At 42.8% G+C, this 22,187-nt stretch overlaps 1 protein-coding gene across 1 annotated transcript in view; it reads left to right on the forward strand.

The window, feature by feature from the left end:
* Positions 1–17,752, forward strand: part of LOC115475118 (lymphocyte antigen 75-like) — a 151,842-nt gene extending 134,090 nt beyond the window's left edge. The window contains exons 27-30 of the mRNA XM_030210859.1: positions 4,850–5,023; positions 7,608–7,730; positions 17,438–17,623; positions 17,736–17,752. Of these exons, the coding sequence (XP_030066719.1) occupies positions 4,850–5,023; positions 7,608–7,730; positions 17,438–17,623; positions 17,736–17,752 (500 nt within the window). The remainder of the gene's footprint in view (positions 1–4,849; positions 5,024–7,607; positions 7,731–17,437; positions 17,624–17,735) is intronic.
* The last annotated feature ends 4,435 nt before the right edge of the window (positions 17,753–22,187 follow it).

Consider the following 22,187-nt stretch of genomic DNA (forward strand, 5'->3'; position numbering starts at 1 on the left):
TTTTCCATATCAAGTTTGTGCTCATGAAGTGATCTCAAAAGCTAGTTGCAAATTTATTATGTCAGTTTATTTAAAAGATATGAACCCTTATATCTCTGTTTTTCCCCATGAACAAGCCTGATTGATGTCATCACTAGTTGCAGGGATGGAACAGCTTTCTCAGAGCCCAGAACGTAGCATACAGTTCTAAGTATATGTAACACTTTTCACATGTTGTGATTTGTCCATTTCCTCGGTTCTGTTTTTTTCCTATTCAGTTTAATGGATTCTGAACAAAGCTCTCCTGATTTTTTGGGGGGGTTTTTGTGTACAAGTTACTGAGTTACTTTTGATGCTGTATTTTATTGAATTATTGTTTCTCCTCTTTAGTCATGTCAGAGTCAGGGCCTAGTGTGACAGAAGAATCCAGAACTTCGGCATGCATTCCAAATGTTTTAGTCTGTTTGGGTGCAAATCACAACCAGAACAATTGTAAGCATTGTGCTCGTATGTTTCCTCAATCCTTCAAGAATCACCTCAGTCACCTTCACAACCTCTATAGAGCTGACAAAAAGCTGCTTCAGTTGCAGAAGGATCAAAAGAGGGTCATCTTTGCACAGAAGTCTGTAAGCTCAACACATGTGAGTGGAGAATCTTCCGTGGTACCACTTGTGGGATCAAAAGTCCAGTCACCCAAGTGGACCACCAGATAACACTTACTGTCACTGTTTCCTTGATTCTGCAAAAGATGTTTAATGAATCTGTGAAAGAATATTTCAAGGACTTGCCAAATGTTTAATACCAACAACCCAGCAAGATCCATATCATTCCACAGGCATTACTTCAGCACAGAGAAACACTTGCCTTCTGAAGACCCTGTAGTATCTTTACTATCTACTTTGGAGTCACAGCCTTCCTACTCTTAAGTATCCAGTCTTTCACAAATGAAGGCGATCTTGGATTTGCTTGTTTTTCCGATCTCTGTAGAGGATGTGGAGGGATATTCAACAGGAATCTGTTCTGGTCTTTCTCCACCTCCATCGATAAATGAACCTTTCTGTTAGGACATCTTTTTCTCTGGACTTGTGCACTGGATGACAAAAGAGATACCTTGTCTGCTGTAGCAGAAGTAGAACCACATGCAGACAATTTTTGGCATCCTAAAGTACATAGTGTCACCAAAGGCTACAGTCATAATAAGAATCTGGCTCGCGAGAAGTCCTTTAAGATAAATGCAGTGTTTTGTAAGAAATTTAGATGTTTTTGCACAGTTTGAACTGAACATTTTATGGGTGTTATTTCTTTAGGACACTTGATATGAACGGAATTTTTTTGCCAGTGGTGAAGAGTAGATCTTATTGTTGATGTAGCTCTATAAATCGCTACATTTGGAGCTCTTTGAGGCTTTTCCTTCCTGTTCTGATACAATGAATTGATACTGGATGTTTTTCTTCTCTCATTGAGTGGAACGTATAGTTTAGATTGCATGAAATATAAGATCCAGCTGGCCCCAGATTTCAACAATTAACAGCCTTTACATTCCTCCATTTGTTGTTAAAACAGGTACGAGGAAAGACAATTTTCTAGTACTACTCTTGGTAAAGATCCACAGCTCTTTAGACCATTTTGACAAAAATGTATTTCTCGGCCCAACAATTTAAAACATTTTTACTACTATAAGTGTCTTACCTTATAAAAATATAACCTCAACAGACAAAGTGTATTGTGTTTGTCAAGCCTTGAGAAAGGGCTCAACTAAAGTAGGCTATGCACGCTTAGTCAAAAACAGCAACTTTCTTTTTGACTTTGACCATCTATTGCACCCCAAAACCCTTGCACAATATACAGCCTGCCCTTCCTTGGGGGTGCAGGTTTATTTCATCCGGGGTGTATGATTGGAACAGGCAGTTGACATTGGTTCATTATTTGGTCTCCAGTTCAATCCTTATGCTAGATTTTGCCTGCCATACACCCCTACCAAGCTCTTAGAAATCTCTCTCATCCTCCGCCTGTCCAATGCTGTAGAGCCAGTCCCACCACTGGAAAGGGATCAGAGCTTCTACTTTTCTCTCCTCCAATCAGCAAACCCCAGGTGTACTGCTTTTTTTTTTTTTTTTTTTTTTTATTGGCATAACCTCCCCCCACCATACACACACACACACACACACAATTCCACTTATAGCAAACACTTTGCACAAATTTCAGTAATCGCTAAGCACCCTGATTCTCAGCAGAACTGGTTTCCTCCTCTTAAAAGATTGGTAGTTCTGGCACTGTGCAGGCTCTAGTATTTAATCGTTCAAGAGAAGGGTCATCTCTATCCCAGTCTAAAGCCCCTAACCTTTACAGTGTGGAGAATAAGCAATGTTGAGACTGTTCTAGGACTACAAGTGCCTATACAGGACATAGTAGTGGAAAGAAAACTGTCTTCCAGGTATACTAATGCTGTCAGATGGACAAAATTTTCCATTTGGTGCGTCATGAATGGTCAGAATCCCATTATGGATCCTCCTATCACCATACTGAAATACTTCTACCTTTTTTTAAATTTTGGACTTCAAATGTCTTCCATCAGGTACGTCTTAATACTCTCTGTATCTGTCACTTCTGCCTTCTCAATGTCTCATCATTTCAGGCTTCCTGTCAAACTGTTAGTGCAGAGGCCTCTTGTACCATGGGATCTTGATGTTCCAGCTACCCTTAGGAAGTTGCTGTTTGAACCACTGGAGTCTGTTTGACTCAAAACACCATACATGGAAAGTGCTCTTCCTAGTAGCTGTTACCTGAGCTAGAAAAATAAGTGAACTCCAAGCACTAGTAACTTAAAACCGCTCCTACAGTTTCATCATAACAAAGTAGTTATTTGAACTTACCCAAGTTTTTATCCATGGTAGTAGCACCCTTTCGTATCAGCGAGAACATAGTTCCTCATAGGAATTTGCACAAGAAACTCTTTACACTGTGGGCCTTCAACTACTACCTCAAAGAACTGAATCGTTCAGGAAATCCATGCAGCTTTTTGTCGTCTTCAACCCCAGCAGAACTAGCATACTGGTCACCAAAGACCACATTGGCAGGGATCTTGCATACAGTTCTGTTGTGAACATATAAGTATTTGTCTTAGCACTAAATCTCATCAGAGATACTGCAGCTATGGTGAACTTTTAAAGTCTGCTTCATTGGATTTAATTTGTAAAGCAGCTGCCTAGTCCTCGCTTCATACATTTACTTCACTACTGCTTTGACCAAGGCACAGTAAATGACAATGTCTTGGTCAAACTGCACTGTCCAACCTGTCAGTGTGATGTGGCAACTTTTACACTGCTATTTCAGTGTGAGCTGCTTCTAAGTATGGCCAGTGAGCAATCCTAAGCTTTGAGTCAGACACAATGTTTTGTATGTCAATGGAGGAATCATTGAGGGGCATAATCGAAAGAGACGTCCTTGCAAAACGTCCCGATCCAGGGGCGGGGAAACCAGTATTTTCGAAACGAGATGGATGCCCATAATATGGTCAGGGACGCCCAAATCCTGAGAGATGGTCATCCCTAGACTTGGTCGTTTCTGATTTTTGGCTATAATGGAAACCAAGGACATCCATCTCAGAAATGACCAAATGCAAGCCATTTGGTTGTGGAAGGAGCCAGCATTTGTAGTGCACTGGTCCCCTTGACATGCTAGTACACCAACCGGGCACCCTAGGGGACACTGCAGTGGACTTCATAAATTGCTCCCAGGTACATAGCTCCCTTACCTTGTGTGCTGAGCCCCTCAAAATCCCCCCCCCCCCCCCCCACAACTGTACACCACTACCATAGCCCTTACGGGGGAAGGGGGGCACCTAGATGTGGACACAGTGGGTTTGTTGTGGGTTTTGGAGGGCTTGCTATTTCCTCCACAAATGTAACAGATGGGGGTGGGGGGCTGGGCCTGGGCCTGCCTGCCTGAGGTTCACTGCTCCCACTAAAACTGCTCCAGGGACCTGCATACTGCTGTAATGGACCTGAGTATGACATTTGAGGTTGGCAATCAGTATTTTTAAAAATGTTTTTTGAGGGTGGGAGGGGGTTAGTGACCACTGGAGGAGTAAGGGGAGGTCATCCCCGATTCTCTCCAGTGGTCATCTGGTCATTTCGGGCACCTTTTTGTGCCTTGGTCGTAAGAAAAACACGACCAGGTAAAGTCGTCCAAGTGTTCGTCAAGGACGTCCTTGTTTCTTTCGATTATGGGTTGAGGACGTCCTAGTATTAGGCACACCCAAGTCCCACCTTTGCTACGCCTCCGATATGCCCCCTTGAACTTTGGCCCTCCCTGCGACGGAAAGCAGTTGGGGGATGTCCAAAATCAGCTTTCGATTATAACGATTTGGATGACCCTGTGAGAAGGACCTCCATCTTCCGATTTATGTCGAAAGATGGGCATCCTTCTCTTTTGAAAATGAGCCCAATTGTTACTTACCTATAACAGATGCTTTCTGTAGACAGCAGGATTGATAAAGCACACAGTCCTTCCCACCTCCTTGACAATTGCCTTGTTTCTTGACTCCTTGACAATTGCCTTGTTTCTTGAGCTTTAAAACTAACCAAAGAGCTGAGGAGACCACTGCATGTGGGAGGGGGCCACGTATGCTCAGAAGTTAGTTCTGAACTCTGGGAGAGCTAATCCGTCCTGGTGAAGTACAATGACATCACCCAGTTGTGTTCTTGATCCGTTCTGCTGTCTTTGAAAACACGTGTGTTAGAGTGAGCAAAAATGTTTAAAAAGCTTAAGTTAGCTGTTATACCCTTTTCAGGAGCTTGTACTGAATATGTTGACCTTTTTAAACAAAGCTGTAACAATAAAAGTGGCTTTTATTAATTATGTTTTTTAGATAAGACTGATTCAGAGCCAAAAGCTGAAGATACCTCAAGTGTAAAATGTCCCCATAAGGTTCAGGATACACCATGGATCTCATTTAAAGACAATTGTTATACTTTTCTGATATCCCATAAAAGATGGAAATCTGTTTTACCATATGAATCGCATCACGTATGCAGGACGTTGAGTAAGTAATTTATATTTAAAGTATTTCTTATAGTCTTCGTGGTTAGATTTTTTTGTGTTTTGTGTTTGGAGGCTTGCAGATGAATGATGTGCACAGTATGGGAGGTGAGGAAAAGTAGTCTTTCAGCCAAGTGATTTGATTCTTAAGTCAAATAGCTTTCCCACTAAAACCCTGAGAACTACAATACCAATTAGGGCTGAACAGAATATTCAATTAGATTCGGCCCTGAATAATACTCCAAATACATTATTCATATTCGGCCGAATAGTGATTTAAATTCAAATACAAATAATCTAGGGCTGTACTGTGCTAAATCCTACTGAAATAAACACTTGATATCTGATTTCACATTGCTTCTTTTATTATTTGTTATGTTAAAGCTCAATGCCCATTATTCGTATTCGGCCAGATAATATTTTTCATTATTTGTATTTGGCCAAATAGTAAAATATGCTATTCGGTACAGCTCTACTACCAATTAATGATATAAAAAAGTGTCCGTCTCTGGGAAGACATGACTAAAGTCATGTCTCTTCTTCATGTTCAATTGTGAAGCGCTGCGTACGACTGGTAGCGCTATAGAAATGATTTGTAGTAGTAGATCCAAAATAGTGAGAGTGGGCAATTTTCATGTCATCGATTAATGAGCAGTCTGAAAAAGGTGCATGTTTGAACATCTGTAACTTTATTTTTTCACATAAAAGGATGAGGTTTGGACTGTTGTATTACAAATTGTTTACCCTAATAGAATTCATTAAAACTAAGGCTGCAAGTTAATTGCAGTTAACTACATGATTAATGCATCAATCATTAATTGCAATTAAAAAAATTAATCATAGCCAAAGAATTTAATCACATTGCAGCATCTGCTGTCTCCTCCTCTGCTGTCTTCCACTCCCAACCCAGACTGTCCTCTATGACCCCCTGCACTTCAGCCTATCTTAAAAATGGTCTTCTGTTGGTCTCACTGACTTGGACTCCTGTCTTTCCTTCTTTCTTGAACCTTCATCTACTTCCCTCATTCTTGAGGATTTTACATTCATGCTAATGATCCCTCTTATGTTTCTCAGTTTGTCGCTTTAACATCCTCTTTCATTCTTCACTACCCCTACTCACCAGAATGGCTACTGTCTTGATCTTATCTTCTTCTCCAACTGCTCACTCTCCAGTTTATGTGCCTTAGCTCCTTCCCCTATTTGACCATCATCTGGTAACTTTCACACTTAATCACCGCCCCCCCCCCCCCAGTCCCATTCAACTTCTACCAATATATTTAGGAATCTTTAGGCTATTGACCTTTCTACTCTGTCCTCCAGTATTTCAAACCTCTTCTCAACCCACTGTGTTATCCAAGTCTGTCAATGAGGCTGTCTCTTCATATAATACTGTTCTCTCCTTTGCCCTGGATACTCTCGCTTCTTCCATTGACCGTTCTGTAAGGCATGCCAAATCCCAGCCTTGTCTGACTTCCAGAATCCACTACCTAAGTTCCTGTGCCCGATCTGCTGAACGCCTTTGACTGAAATCCCATGCTGACTTCATATATTTCAAATTCTTGCTTACCTCCTTCCAATCTGCTCTTTCACTTACCAAACAGGACTACTACATCCAGTTGACAAACTCTCTTGGCTCAAACCCTCAACGTCTCTTTGCTACACTGAACTCTCTCCTCAAAGTTCCTTCATCTCCATCTCCCCCTTCACTTTCTCCCCAGACTCTGGCTGAGTACTTTCATGATAAGGTTCACAAGATTAACCTTGAATTCTCAACCAAGTCACCTCGACTTCTCCTTCCCTCAGTCCATTCTGTCAACCCTCCTTCAAACCCTGCCTCCTTTTCTTCCTATAGCCTCCAGAGTTTAAAAAGGGGTTGGACGGTTTCCTAAAGGACAAGTCCATAGACAGCTACTAAATGGACTTGGGAAAAATCCACAATTTCGGGAATAACTTGTATAAAATGTTTGTACGTTTGGGTAGCTTGCCAGGTGTCCTTGACCTGGATTGGCCGCTGTTGGGGAGAGGATGCTGGGCTTGATGGACCTTTGGTCTTTTCTCAGTATGGCATTACTTATGAACTTATATATTGAGTGGGCAAGGCCTCAAATTTTTCAAGGTTTAATTTGAATCCCAGCAGATAATGACCATCAGGCATTACTGGTTATGTAATATTAGTCTGTTAAAGCAGGTCAACTTTTTCATCTTTAGATGACATACCATGAGCTTCTTGGTGTATTTTAAATTGTATGATTTAGAGACATTTATTTATTTAGATTTTGCTCACACCTTTTTCAGTAGTAGCTGAAGGTGAGTTACATGCAGGTACTCTGGATATTTCTCTGTCCCAGGAGGGCTCACAATCTAAGTTTGTACCTGAGGCAATGGAGGGTTAAGTGACTTGCCCAAGATCACAAGGAGCAGCAGCGGGATTTGAACTGGCCACCGTAAATGTAGTGTAGACTCTGAAATTCATTTATTTATTTACTTAGTTGAATTTTGCTGGCATCTTTTTCAGTGGTAGCTCAGTGTTAGTTCGCTAGATATTTTTCTGTTCCTGGAGGACTCACAAACTAATTTTGTTTCAACAGATCCAGATGCATATGTTTTGAGCATTCGAAATGAAGAGGAGAACCATTTTGTTGTGGAACAGCTCAAACCCTTTAGAAGTCTGGTGAATTGGATATGGTTGGGTGTTATCTACAATAGCGTTGGTGAGTCATTGTCCAGTAAATAGTGTAAGGCAAACTGAAGGTGTGTTGAAACTTGGCCGTATCTTCCAGCATGAACTAACTTACTTATAAATAAAAAAAAATTCACAAAACCTTAAACTTAAGAAAGTAAGGGGGTCTGTTTTCAAAGTCTTTGGTCCACATCGACATACTTAATACAATGTGCCCAGATTTTTATGGTCTGAAAAGTACATCCACAACTTTAGCTTTTCGCTTTTCTTAGATAGATAGTTTTATTTACAGAATAAGTCTTACCTTTATGTCTAATGAACCTTAAAAGGGATTGCAGAATTTAAAAATCCAGATTAGAGAAGTCCTGTTTTAGTGATTCTAATTCTTTCATAGTGGATCACTGCCCATAATGGCCATATGTGTGCCTTAAATATCCATTCTCGCTGTAGAAAATATATTGCCACTTTTCATCACATTTACCGGTGTCTGTAGACAGAAGTAAAGCCGAATGGTGAGAGCCTATTCATTAAAAACTCAGCATTTCAGAGTGGCCAGCCATTGTCAGATATGCTGAATTGTAAAACTCAGGAGAAAGATAGTAGGTATATCTAGAAGTGACCTGCTGAAAGTTCAGCAGAGGGGGCTAATTAGTTACACCATAGCAGAGAGATTAAATGAATTCTTTGCTTCGATCTTCACCAAGGAAGATTTGGGAGAGATACTGGTGCCAGAAATGGTATTCAAAGCTCACGAGTCAGAGAAACTGAATGACATCTCTATAAACCTGGAGGATGTAATGGCTCAATTTGACAAGAGTAGCAAATCTCCTGGACCGGATGGTATTCATCCCAGAGTACTGATAGAATTGAAAAATGAACTTGCGGAGCTATTAGTAATATTTAAGTTATCTTTAAAATCAAGCATGGTCCCCTCCGAAGGGACACCACCTTGTAGGGGTGGAGGGGCTTGTGTGTTTCAGTGACTTAGAGGGCTATGCTTAAGGCTTACCCATATCAGACAGGCCTCTGAGGAGAAACCAAAGAGTGTCCCAAACTGGGAGAGTAGTAAGATGGTGACCTGAAGTTCGTATGCCCAACGGCCCAGCTGCCCTCTGAAGTTTCGTCTTCTTTACATAAATTTCCTCTCTGCAATTGCAGTTACCTTAACTAAGAGGAAGGGGACAACCGGTGGTCAGCCGCCAATGGCCAGCGTTTTATCCCCTGAGCAGCAAGTGCAGGACCGCTGTGTGAAGAACTGCCCACAGATGAAAGGGTTGGCGAGTCCTTTGATTAGCGCCGGCGAAGGAGCATCGATGCTCTTGGACCTGGAAAAACAACTCCATCGCTCCCGAATTATTCAACCACCATGCCCAAAGGAGTGGAGGAGTAAATTAGAGGTATATGCTGAAACGGAAGACGTTTACAGCAGAACCCGAATCGTTGGAACCACTCCTAAACACCTATGAGAAATCAACTTGGAGTTTTTGGCTCCCATGGAGGTTACATTGAATACCATCTGGAAGGCGCTTCGGGACCTAACGGTGGCAGTAAATAATTTTGTTTCAGATATAATTTTATTAGAGAGTTACATGGACAATTCAACTGAACCCTTTGAGAGAAAAAAATTGATATAACAAATGATTCTACATGAGCAAGAAGTGGTTATGATGTTGAAAATGATAATAGACCAGAAATTTTGAATAATAAAATGAATATTATTATAGATGATTAATATCGAGATTATTGTTTTTCCCAGAGTTCCGGGTATGACTCCTAAAGTTTTCCTCAGAAATATTTCCTCAAATTATTACTTTAAAAGGAGTGAAGCCTATGAAGACTGGGATTACTTTAATCAGTGGGATTTGAATTAGAGACTTAAGTATAAGTATTGTTAAATAACTTCAGGTTTTTAAAAGAGAATGTAATCAGATGTATTATTTCTAACTAATATTGGACAATAAGTATGTTTACAATGAAATGATTTGACTATACACTGTATTGGCCTTGAAGAAGCCAACCAGATGATCAATGTGGAATAATGAATTGGACGAGTAATATCTGGGGATAATCAGGTTAATACCACAGGTTTTTTTCTGTTTACTGTTCAATTGATCTCCTTATCTTGTTTCACTCTCCCTATTTAGTGGTCTAAGGAAGAGAATGGAATTACCTGACTGAAATAATTCCTACATATTACTTTCTCTGTATTTCCAGCAAGTTGTTTTATCTCTTGTAAAAATTTAAATGGTTATAAATAAAAATTTAAAAAAAAAAATCAAGTCCTGCTCCAGGATTTTCTTCTGTGAAAACAGAACAAAAGTATCTATTTAGCAATTTGCTTTTTCTTCATCATTATCTATATAGTGGTTCTCAGCATCTTTCAGTCTCACAATTCCCTTTTTAGTCTTCCTCCTTTCACTAATATACCTGAAAAAAGTTTTGTCACCCCTCCTTACATTTCTAGTCATTTGTTCTTCCGCTTTCGCCAGACGTATCTCTCTCTTGGCTTCTTTCAGTTTCCTCCGGTATTCCTCCCTGTGTTCCTCTTCTTGAGTCTTTCTGTATTTCAGGAACGCCAACTCTTTAGCCTTTATTTTCTCAGCCACTTGTTTGGAGAACCATATCGGTTTCCTTTTTCTCTTGCTTTTATTTACTCTCTTTACATAAAGGTTTGTGGCCCTATTTATAGCTTCTTTCAGCTTGGACCACTGCCCTTCCACTTCTCGTTCATCCTCCCATCCCATCAGCTCCTTCCTCAGGTATTCCCTCATTTTACTAAAGTCAGCACGCTTGAAATCCAGGACTTTGATTTTTGAGTGGCCGCCCTCCACTTCAGCCGTCATATCAAACCAAACCGTTTGGTCACTGCCGCCCAGGTGGGCACCCACTCGGACATTTGACACACTATCCCCATTTGTGAGCACCAGATCCCTCCCTCCCTCGTGGGTTCTGTCACCATTTGTCTGAGCAGAGCACTTTGAAAAGCATCCACGATCTCTCTACTTCTTTCCGATTCCGCAGACGGAGCTTTCCAATCTACATCCGGCAGATTGAAATCTCCCAGCAACAGCACCTCTCTCTTCTTTCCCAACTGCGACCAGATCTTTATCTAGATCCTCCAATTGCATCGGAGGTCTGTAGACAACACCGACATGTACAGAGGTTTTATCATCTCTTTTTAAGGTGATCCATATTGCTTCTTCCTTTCCCCAGGTCCCTGACATTTCAGTTGCCTCGATGTCATTTCTCACATACAGAGCTACTCCTCCACCTTTTCAACCCTCTCTATCCTTCCTAACTAGATTATAGTTAAAAAAAAGGTTTGGATAGCTTCCTAAAAGAAAAGCCCATAAGCCATTATTAAAATGGACTTGGGGAAAACACACTACTTATTTCTAGGATAAGCAGCATAAAATGTATTGTACTGTTTTGGGAGCTTGCCAGGTACTTGTAACCAGGATTGGTCACTGTTGTAAACAGAATGATGGACCTTTCGTCTGTCCCAGTATGGCAATACTTATGTTCCTATGATGCCCAAAACAGATTCTCCTGCTCTTTTAGTCCTGTTTCGTTAGCATCTGTCACTTCTAACAACTTATCATTCTTAGTCATTTTGCTGGTTTTCTGCATTGCAGAATTTCTTCTGCTACCTTCTTTCCTTTGCCAGTGCATAATACAGGAAATCCAAAGACAAAACACAGAGCTTTCCACACAACTGAAATGTCCTTAAAAGCAAATGTTTTGCAGAATATACCCTGTATGGCCATGTTTTGCCCTCAGGCTACATCAGGGTAAAAACATCAATAATTGGAAAAGACAAACATAGGTAATGAATGCAAATAAATTAACATTCAAAAAAACTTAAATACAAAATTATAAAGATCTCCATTACAACATCCAAAGAAATATTCCAAGTTTTTATTCAATAAGAAAAGATAGATTATCGAGTTCCTATAGGAAAGCTTGAAATGCATATTTTAGGAATTTGATTAAGGTGAAACATGAAAATTTGAATTCTTCATTTACTCCTATTCTCTTTCATTATATTAATCTGAGATCTGTTATTAATAAGACTCAGCTGATCTGAATGTTTTTAGAAGAGGGACAGCTGGGCTTCATAGCTATGACACAATCATGGATTCCAATGTTAGATTATCCTAGATTTGAGTTGTCCGGCTGGGTATAAAGTTTTGCATCTCCCTAGAGAAGGCAAGCGTGGGGAAGGATTACTTATATAAAAGTCTTTTTACTATTAAAGTTTTAGATTCTTATAGTTCAACTCAATTAGAAATTTTATCCTGTCAGATAACTGTAGATATTTTTCGAGGTCCACTTTGACCATATTTTATTGTCCTCTCCAAAAATGTAATATGGCCAGGGATTTTTTTTTCCATGATTTTACGATGAAAATTCCATGGGTTATATTGATAAGTTTATTGGTTGTGGATATTAATGTCAAGTCAAATGCAAAGCGCTGATAAGGAAGGCTAAGAGGGACTTCAAAAAAAAGATTGCGTTGGAGGCAAAAACACATACTAAAAGATTTTTAGGTATATTAAAAGCAGGAAGCCGGCAAAAGAATCGGTTGGATCTCTAGATGACCGAGGAGTAAAAGGGGCAATCAGGGAAGACAAAGCCGTAGCGGAGAGATTAAATAAATTCTTTGCTTTGGTCTTCACCGAGGAAGATTTGGGTGGGATACTGGTGCTGGAAATGGTATTCGAAGCTGACGAGTCGGAGAAACTTAATGAATTCTCTGTAAACCTGGAGGATGTAATGGGGCAGTTCTACAAACTGAAGAGTAGCAAATCTCATGGACCGGATGGTATTCATCCCAGAGTACTGATAGAACTGAAAAATGAGCTTGCAGATCTATTAGTAATATGTAATTTATCCTTAAAATTGTGCGTGGTACCGGAAAATTATTTATTTAGATTTTGCTCACACCTTTTTCAGTAGTAGCTCAAGGTGAGTTACATTCAGGTACATTGGATATTTCTCTGTCCCAGGAGGGCTCACAATCTAAATTTGTACCTGAGACAATGGAGGGTTAAGTGACTTGCCCAAGATCACAAGGAGCAGCAGCGGGATTTGAACCAGCCACCTCTGGATTGCAAGACTGGTGCTCTAACCACTAGGCCACTCCTCCACTCCACTATATTGGGTGGCCAATGTAACGCCGATTTTTAAAAAAGGTTCCAGAGGAGATCCAGGAAATTATAGACCGATGAGTCTGACATCGGTGCTGGGCAAAATGGTAGAGACTATTATTAGGAACAAAATTACAGAGCATATTCAAAAGCATGGATTAATGAGACAAAGTCAACATGGATTTAGTGAAGGGAAATTTTGCCTCGCCAATCTACTGCATTTCTTTGAAGGGGTGAACAAACATGTGGATAAAGGTGGGCCGGTTGATATTGTGTATCTGGATTTTCAGAAGGCGTTTGACAAAGTACCTCATGGAAGACTCCAGAGGAAATTGAAGAGTCATGGGATAGGAGGTAGTGTTCTATTGTGGATTAAAAACTGGTTAAAAGAAAACAGAGAGTAGGGTTTAATGGTCAGTATTCTCAATGGAGAAGGGTAGTTAGTGGGGTTCCCCAGGGGTCTGTGCTGGGACTGCTGCTTTTTAACATATTTATAAGTGACCTAGAGATGGGTGTAACTAGTGAGGTAATTAAATTTGCTGATGACACAAAGTTATTCAAAGTGGTTAAAACGCGGGAGGATTGTGAAAAATTACAAGAGGACCTTACCAGACTGGGAGACTGGGCATCTAAATGGCAGATGACGTTTAATGTGAGCAAGTGGAAAGTGATGCATGTGGGAAAAAGGAACCCGAATTGTAGCTACGTCATGCAAGGTTCCACGTTAGAAGTCACAGACCAAGAAAGGGATCTAGGTGTCGTCGTTGATAATAAGTTGAAACCTTCAGTTCAGTGTGCTGCTGCAGCTAAGAAAGCAAATAGAATGTTAGGTATTATTAGGAAAGGAATGGAAAACAAAAATGAGGATGTTATAATGCCCTTGTATCGCTCCATGGTGCGACCGTACCTCAAATATTGTGTTCAATTCTGGTCGTCGCATTTCAAAAAAGATATAGTGGAATTAGAAAAGGTACAGAGAAGGGCGATGAAAATGATAAAGGGGATGGGACGACTTCCCTATGAGGAAAGGCAAAAGCGGCTAGGGCTCTTCAGCTTGGAGAAAAGGCGGCTGAGGGGAGATATGATAGAGGTCTATAAAATAATGATTGGAGTTGAACAGGTAGATGTGAAGTGTCTGTTTACGCTTTTCAAAAATACGACTAGGGGGCATGCGATGAAGCTACAATGTAGTAAATTTAAAACGAATCAGAGAAAACATGTAATTAAACTCTGGAATTTGTTGCCAGAGAATGTGGTAAAAGTGATTAGCTTAGCGGATTTTTAAAAAGGTCTGGGCGGCTTCCTAAAGGAAAAGTCCATAGACCATTATTAAATTGGTCTTAGGGAAAATCCACTATTAATGGGATAAGCAGTATAGAATGTTTTGTGCTTTTTTGGGATCTTGCCAGGTATTTGTGACCTGGATTGGCCACTGTTGGAAACAGGATGCTGGGCTTTATGGACCTTTGGTCTTTCCTAGTATGGCAATACTTATGTACTTATCATTTTGTCTTCTTTAACAGGAACTATGGGAGAGCTACCAGAAATCTTTTTTGACTAGGTTTTCTCTAACTTACCAAGCGGCTAATAGCTGGAATTCTCTTCCATCTTTTTTAAAACATAAGGAACATTATTCAGAGTTTTGGATATTACTAAAGACTTTTCTTTTCAGAAAATATGTTCTGTAATTTATAGATGTAGTATTTCGGCTTTAAATTTTCTATCTATTTTGTATAGTTACCTGGAGTATGCTCATTTTCTTAATGTTATCACCTTAGAAGTTGTTGGTTGTAGCGGGCTAGAGGATCTTAATGTAATGTAAAGGTGTATGTCCATTTGACAAAATACAATGTGTCATAATCAGCTCTTAATCAAAATGGTAAACTCACAATCATAAATTATTTAGTCATATATATATATATATATATATATATATATATATATATATATATATATATATATATATATATATATATATATATATATATATATATATATATATATATACAGTGGGGGAAATAAGTATTTGATCCCTTGCTGATTTTGTAAGTTTGCCCACTGACAAAGACATGAGCAGCCCATAATTGAAGGGTAGGTTATTGGTAACAGTGAGAGATAGCACATCACAAATTAAATCCGGAAAATCACATTGTGGAAAGTATATGAATTTATTTGCATTCTGCAGAGGGAAATAAGTATTTAATCCCTCTGGCAAACAAGACCTAATACTTGGTGGCAAAACCCTTGTTGGAAAGCACAGCGGTCAGACGTCTTCTGTAGTTGATGATGAGGTTTGCACACATGTCAGGAGGAATTTTGGTCCACTCCTCTTTGCAGATCATCTCTAAATCATTAAGAGTTCTGGGCTGTCGCTTGGCAACTCGCAGCTTCAGCTCCCTCCATAAGTTTTCAATGGGATTAAGGTCTGGTGACTGGCTAGGCCACTCCATGACCCTAATGTGCTTCTTCCTGAGCCACTCCTTTGTTGCCTTGGCTGTATGTTTTGGGTCATTGTCGTGCTGGAAGACCCAGCCACGACCCATTTTTAAGGCCCTGGCGGAGGGAAGGAGGTTGTCACTCAGAATTGTACGGTACATGGCCCCATCCATTCTCCCATTGATGCGGTGAAAGTAGTCCTGTGCCCTTAGCAGAGAAACACCCCCAAAACATAACATTTCCACCTCCATGCTTGACAGTGGGGACGGTGTTCTTTGGGTCATAGGCAGCATTTCTCTTCCTCCAAACACGGCGAGTTGAGTTCATGCCAAAGAGCTCAATTTTTGTCTCATCTGACCACAGCACCTTCTCCCAATCACTCTCGGCATCATCCAGGTGTTCACTGGCAAACTTCAGACGGGCCGTCACATGTGCCTTCCGGAGCAGGGGGACCTTGCGGGCACTGCAGGATTGCAATCCGTTATGTCGTAATGTGTTACCAATGGTTTTCGTGGTGACAGTGGTCCCAGCTGCCTTGAGATCATTGACAAGTTCCCCCCTTGTAGTTGTAGGCTGATTTCTAACCTTCCTCATGATCAAGGATACCCCACGAGGTGAGATTTTGCGTGGAGCCCCAGATCTTTGTCGATTGACAGTCATTTTGTACTTCTTCCATTTTCTTACTATGGCACCAACAGTTGTCTCCTTCTCGCCCAGCGTCTTACTGATGGTTTTGTAGCCCATTCCAGCCTTGTGCAGGTGTATGATCTTGTCCCTGACATCCTTAAACAGCTCCTTGCTCTTGGCCATTTTGTAGAGGTTAGAGTCTGACTGATTCACTGAGTCTGTGGACAGGTGTCTTTCATACAGGTGACCATTGCCGACAGCTGTCTGTCATGCAGGTAACGAGTTGATTTGGAGCATCTACCTGGTCTGTAGGGGCCAGATCTCTTACTGGTTGGTGGGGGATCAAATACTTATTTCCCTCTGCAGAATGCAAATAAATTCATATACTTTCCACAATGTGATTTTCCGGATTTAATTTGTGATGTGCTATCTCTCACTGTTACCAATAACCTACCCTTCAATTATGGGCTGCTCATGTCTTTGTCAGTGGGCAAACTTACAAAATCAGCAAGGGATCAAATACTTATTTCCCCCACTGTATATATATATATATATATACACCAATAATTATCACTTAATGATTATAACACACTTCATAATTTAAACTGACTGTTTGTTTGTTAGTGGTTTTTCTGGAAAACTATATATTACAGAAAAATGTTGATGTTTCTGTGATCAGCATTCAAACATCTATAAGAAACACCCAATCTCATCATAAAAACAAAAATCGTGTTGTCTGGTGAGAACTTGGGTCAGAGTTCACAGCCAGCCATACCATTTGCTGAGAGAAAGCAGAAAGGACAGGTTACTTCTGTTGGGGCTTTTCTTCCCAAAACAGTCAATTTCATATCCTAATTTGCCATCGGCGTTGAGAGCAGTGCCAGATGACATTTCTTTGTGGACAGTGAAGTACACATTTCAGCCAAGTCCTATGTGAGGGAAATATTGCAAGGTTATATTCCAATTCAGGGTTGTAAATTCTATTAGATTAATCCAAGTTTGTTGAAGAAAAAGATATTTTCCTGAAATTTATTTTCTAGTGTTTCAGCACTAGGCTCATAAATTTAGGCAAATATGGCAAATCTAAATTTATAAGCTTAAATTTTAAGCTCCTAAAATGGATTTTTATCTGAAAACTAAGGGCCCTGTTTACCAAGCCGCGTTATAGGTGCGTGTTTAACGCGTGTTAAACATGTGTGCATGTTAACCATGTATGCACCTACAATATCCCTATAGGCGCCTACATGGTTAACGTGCACACTAATTGTAGGCGCATTAAAAACGCTAACGCGCCTTAATAAACAGGACCCTTAGACTCCTAAGTTTGGCAGAAAATACAGGATATATTTGAGCCTAACTTAAGAGCATAGATTTTAGGATCTCAGCAATTTTTGAGTATCGAGCCCATGGTTACCCATGGTTATTTACATTCTGTATGTATGAAGTCATGTAATGGTTCTTAATTACATGCTGTATGTATGAAGTAATTTAATGGTTCTTAATAAAGGGATTTTATTTTTGCTAGAAAACCATCTACAATGGCATGATAAGACTTACTTGACCTATTCAAACTGGAGATCTGGAAGACCTCTTGTAAAAAATAATAGTTTTTATGCTGGTGTAAGCTTGGATGGTTCCTGGGATTTACTTAGTTCTGATCAAGCTGACTACTTTAAGCAGCATAGCATCGTTACATGTAAAATTGAAAGAGGTAAGTGATTTTGAAACAATTTGGGGGGGAACCAGAGAAACAAATTTGAAGGCTGATAACGACCGTAAAACTGCAATGTAGTCCCAAGTTGATCCTTGTGCATCCTTTACAGCTAAGGATCGTTTATGAATTTTTATAAAACTGGTTGTTTCCTTAGCTATTCTGTCTGTATTTAAGGGGCAATATGTGTTAAATTGTTTTAGGCATGAATGTTTCCTCTTGTAAAGTTTTTTTTTGTCTTAAAAAAAATCTGAGGTAGAAGAAAAGAGAGAACGTTTATTAAAAAGTCTTTATAGCTAGTACTCTATGTGCCTTTTCTGAATTCTGCATTTAAGTGATTTGCAACTTTTGGGTGGTACATGAGTGTAACAAAAACCATCCACACATTATGATAAGGGCAAGTTTCCACTACAGTCATTGGAGATCATGCCATAATATTGAGGGATCCCAATACACCAGCATGCATTGTATTTCCACTAATGCATATATAGTTTTATTTACCCTTTTTTCAGGCATAGGATAAAATTATCCTATTAACTATCTCTAGCAATATAACCTCCTGATGTGTTATTTTGAGCATCTGTAATGATCCAGCCTTCTTTCTTTGATAGCTTGGGAGTTCCATCACAGAATTCTTAAATTCTTCCCAGAAAAGTACCTTTTCCTTAGCGTCCCTCCGGACCGGGCCATAATGACTGTTGGGTTATGCACGCCTACCAGCAGGTGGAGACTGAGAAGACTGATTTCGAGGCAGCCAGTAAGAGCTGTGCTCAGCCCCCTGGAAACCTCAGTATTCTCAGTCTCCAGCAGGTGGTAGATGTTGTAAGCCCCTTGGTCTCAAAATGTCTATTCTGTTTTTCCTTTCTAATTTCTGCTAGCTCAGGTAGAAATACCTATTTCTTTTCTCAGACTAAAAAGATTGAAGTTTTCTTTTCTCTCATACATCTGTGTGCCGTTTTGGTTATCTTCTGGCAGAGGTTAAGGCCCATGGGGTTCTCTATTGCTTCGGGGGTGCTACACTGGGATGGCCGGGTCCCTCCCTCCTATCCCTGAGCTTTCCCTGTATGTCTGAGGGCTCAGAGTAGACTCTGGTCCGTTGCTGGTCTCAACCCCTTCGAGGGAAGGGAGGTTTGCAGAGCCGCAGGGAACAGTCACTATATGATAAAAGAAAAAAAAAAGAATTCAGTACTAGGCAGGTGCAGTGGCTATAGCTTGCTGTCGTAGCTGTCTTCTTGCAGGTTCATGTTAGGGATCCTCTTCCTGTGTTCTGGTTAGGGGTTCTGGTGTCATGTCTTTTCTGGTGGTGAGGTGTTTACTGCTGCGGGGGTTCTCGTTCTAGTGTGACGTCAGTTCACCTTGGAGCAGCGGGGTTCCATTTATTAAAAAAGAGGAAGTAAGAGGACTTCTCAGTTTAGTGCGGTTTTTCAGCAGTGCTGGTTTTGAGTGCGGCATTAGCGGCTTTCTGCACCGCTTGGGTTTTCAGCGGGGGAAACTCCGCCATTTGTGTTTGGGTTTGTAGTTGCGGAGGAGCGGCCCATACCCTTCTAGCAGCAGTCTTCTATCGTTCCGTCGGCCTCTTCGGTAGTGCTGTGAGGACAAACCGCCCTTGCAGAACAAGAGTTTTTGAGTGTGCGGGAGCAGACTGTATATTTTTTTTCAGCTGCTTTATAGTGGAGGCAGTGGTAGGGCGCAGACTGCCACTTTTTGTTTTTATGTCAGGAGCAGGAGTCTCCTGTGCTTCTGTCCTGTGGTTCCCGGCATGGCAGGAATTTGCACGTTGGTCAACCCCATTCCTTGCTTCGAAGCTTCCAGAGTCTAATACTATATTCTCCGAGGACAAGCAGGCTGCTTGTTCTCACTGATGGGTTGACGTCCTCGGCAGCCCCCTCCATCGGAAAGTTTACTAGCAAAGGCCTTTGCTAGTCCTCGCGCGCCCATGCGCACCGCGCATGCGCGGCCGTCTTCCCGCCCGAAAACCGGCATCGAGCCGGCCAGTCTTCTTTCGTCCGCACTCGGTACGGTCGTGTTACGCCGTTCGTGCCCCAGAGAGTCGACCTCGCGCGTCCTTTTCGACGTGTTTTTGTCCTTTTTTTTCCTTGAGAAAAGTTCGGGAAGCGCTCCGGTAGTATTCCGGAAGACCCTTTCGGGTTTTCTGCCCTTCCCGGATTTCTTAGTTTTTTGCCCCGTAGTTTTCTTTCGTTGTCGGGGTAGTCCTCTTTTGGCCTCGGTCGAGATTTTTCTCCCTCTAAATTTGGTGCTTCAATTTTCGCCATTTCGGCTTTTGATTTCGCCGGCGTGATTTTTCCGCCCATGACATCGAAGCCTTCCAGCGGCTTCAAGAAGTGCACCCAGTGCGCCCGGGTAATCTCGCTCACTGATAGGCACTCTGTGTGTCTTCAGTGTCTAGGGCCCAGCACCGCCCTCAGAACTGCAGTCTGTGTTCCCTGTACAAAGGCGGACTCAGGGTAGCGAGATTAGCCCAGGGAACGTTTTGTTCTCGGGCTCTTCGTCGGCATCGGCACCGGAGGCATCGAGTGCATCGACGTCGTCGGCGTCCGGACCATCTTCCTTGGCTGCCGCTCCATCAACTGCATCGAGGCATCGACCTCTGCACGGCGCCGAGGCATCGGGCGACTGTATCGACGTCGGTGGTACCGAGACTTCGTCTTCTGATGTCGTCGGACGGAGGTGCATCGTCAGGAGTGCAGGTGAGGGCTGTCCATTCCCCTGCTGGTGGCGGTGAGCCTTCGGGTGGGTCTCCTCCTACCCTGAGGGCTCCTGCGGGTACAGCCCCCCCGGGATCGACACTCTTCGGTCTCGGCCCCGAGGAAGCGACGAATGGATTCTATGTCCTCCTCGTCGGTTGCCGGGGAGCTCCGGTGACATGCTTCGGAAGAAGTCGAAGAAGGCTTCGACACCGGTCTCCTCCCCGCGTCGGCACCGAGAGCTCTGGGTCGCCGAGGGATTCGGCACCCAGCAGGCATCGGCACGAGAGGACCGCTCACCCTCTGTTCAGGAGGTGTCGATGCGCTCCACTCTGGACAGCCCGGAACAGCCTTCTCGCCCGGAACAGGTTCTGGCGTCGACGCCTGCATCGACCCTCTCAGCCTTTCCTCTGCAGCCGCTCTAAACGAGAGCCTCCGGGCCGTTCTCCCAGAGATTCTGGGAGAGCTGTTGCGCCCTACCCCTCCGGTACCGGCGGTGCTTGCGCCTCCGGTTACCGTCGAGCGTGGCGCCGGCTGGTCCATCGCCCAGGTGAGGTCCCCGACGTCGGTACAGCTGTGCGGTGCCGACCGCGGCCACCTCCCAGGAAGGCTCCCGACTACGTCGCGGAGGGAGCTTCGCCGATGCGGGTTGAGGGAGTCTACCTCTCGACGCCCCCACCGTGGACGGGGTTCCACCGAGTCGAGCAGGGCGAGGTTGCAGACACAGGTCCGTGAACTTGTGTTCTGACACCGGAGGGTGAGGCCTCGTGGGAGGAAGAGGAGGACCCCAGATATTTCTCTGACGAGGAGTCTGAGGGTCTTCCTTCTGATCCTACTCCCTCTCCTGAAAGACAGCTTTCTCCTCCCGAGAGTCTGTCTTTTGCTTCCTTTGTCCGGGAGATGTCTACGGCCATCCCCTTCCCGGTGGTTGTGGAGGAACGAGCCCAGGGCTGAAATGTTTGAGCTCCTGGACTATCCTTCTCCACCTAAGGAAGCGTCCACTGTCCCTTGCAACCATTGTCCTGAAAAAGACATTGCTTGCGAACTGGACCAAGCCACTAAGTAATCCCCACATTCCCAAGAGATCGAGTCCCAGTACCGGATCCATGGGGACCCAGAGCTGATGCGCACCCAGTTGCCTCATGACTCTGGAGTTGTGGATTTGGCCCTAAAGAAGGCTAAGAGTTCTAGGGAGCATGCTTCGGCGCCCCCGGGCAAAGACCCTAGAACCTTAGACTCCTTTGGGAGGAAGGCCTACCATTCTTCTATGCTCGTGGCCAAGATCCCGTCTTACCAGCTCTACACGAGCATACACATTCGGAACAATGTGCGGCAGTTGGCGGGCTTGGTTGATGCTCTTCCCCCTGAGCAAGCCAAGCCTTTTCAGGAGGGGTCAGGCAGCTGAAGGCTTGCAGAAAATTCCTGGCCAGAGGAGTTTATGACACTTTTGATGTTGCGTCCAGGGCCGCTGCTCAAGGTGTGGTGATGCGCAGGCTCTCATGGCTGCGTGCCGCCGACCTGGAGAATAGACTCCAGCAGCGGATTGCGGACTCGCCTTGCCGTGGCGGACAAACATTTTTGGAGAAAAAGTCGAGCAGGGTGGTAGAGTCTCTCCACCAGCGGGACACCGCTTTCGACAAAGTTCTCCCGCCGGCAGCCTTCAGCTCTACAGGTAGAAGATTTTTCGGGGGAAGGAAGACTGGTCCCTATGCTTCTGGTAAGCGTAGGTACAATCCTCCTTCCCGACAGCCTGCGGCCCAGGCTAAGCCCCAGCGCGCATCGCTTCATCGTCAGCAGCGTGCTCCTCAGCAAGGCCCTCGGCTCCCCAGCAAAAGCAAGGGGGCGAGCTTTTGACTGGC

This window comes from Microcaecilia unicolor, chromosome 7 (assembly GCF_901765095.1).
Source record: "Microcaecilia unicolor chromosome 7, aMicUni1.1, whole genome shotgun sequence".
Lineage (NCBI taxonomy): Eukaryota > Metazoa > Chordata > Amphibia > Gymnophiona > Siphonopidae > Microcaecilia > Microcaecilia unicolor.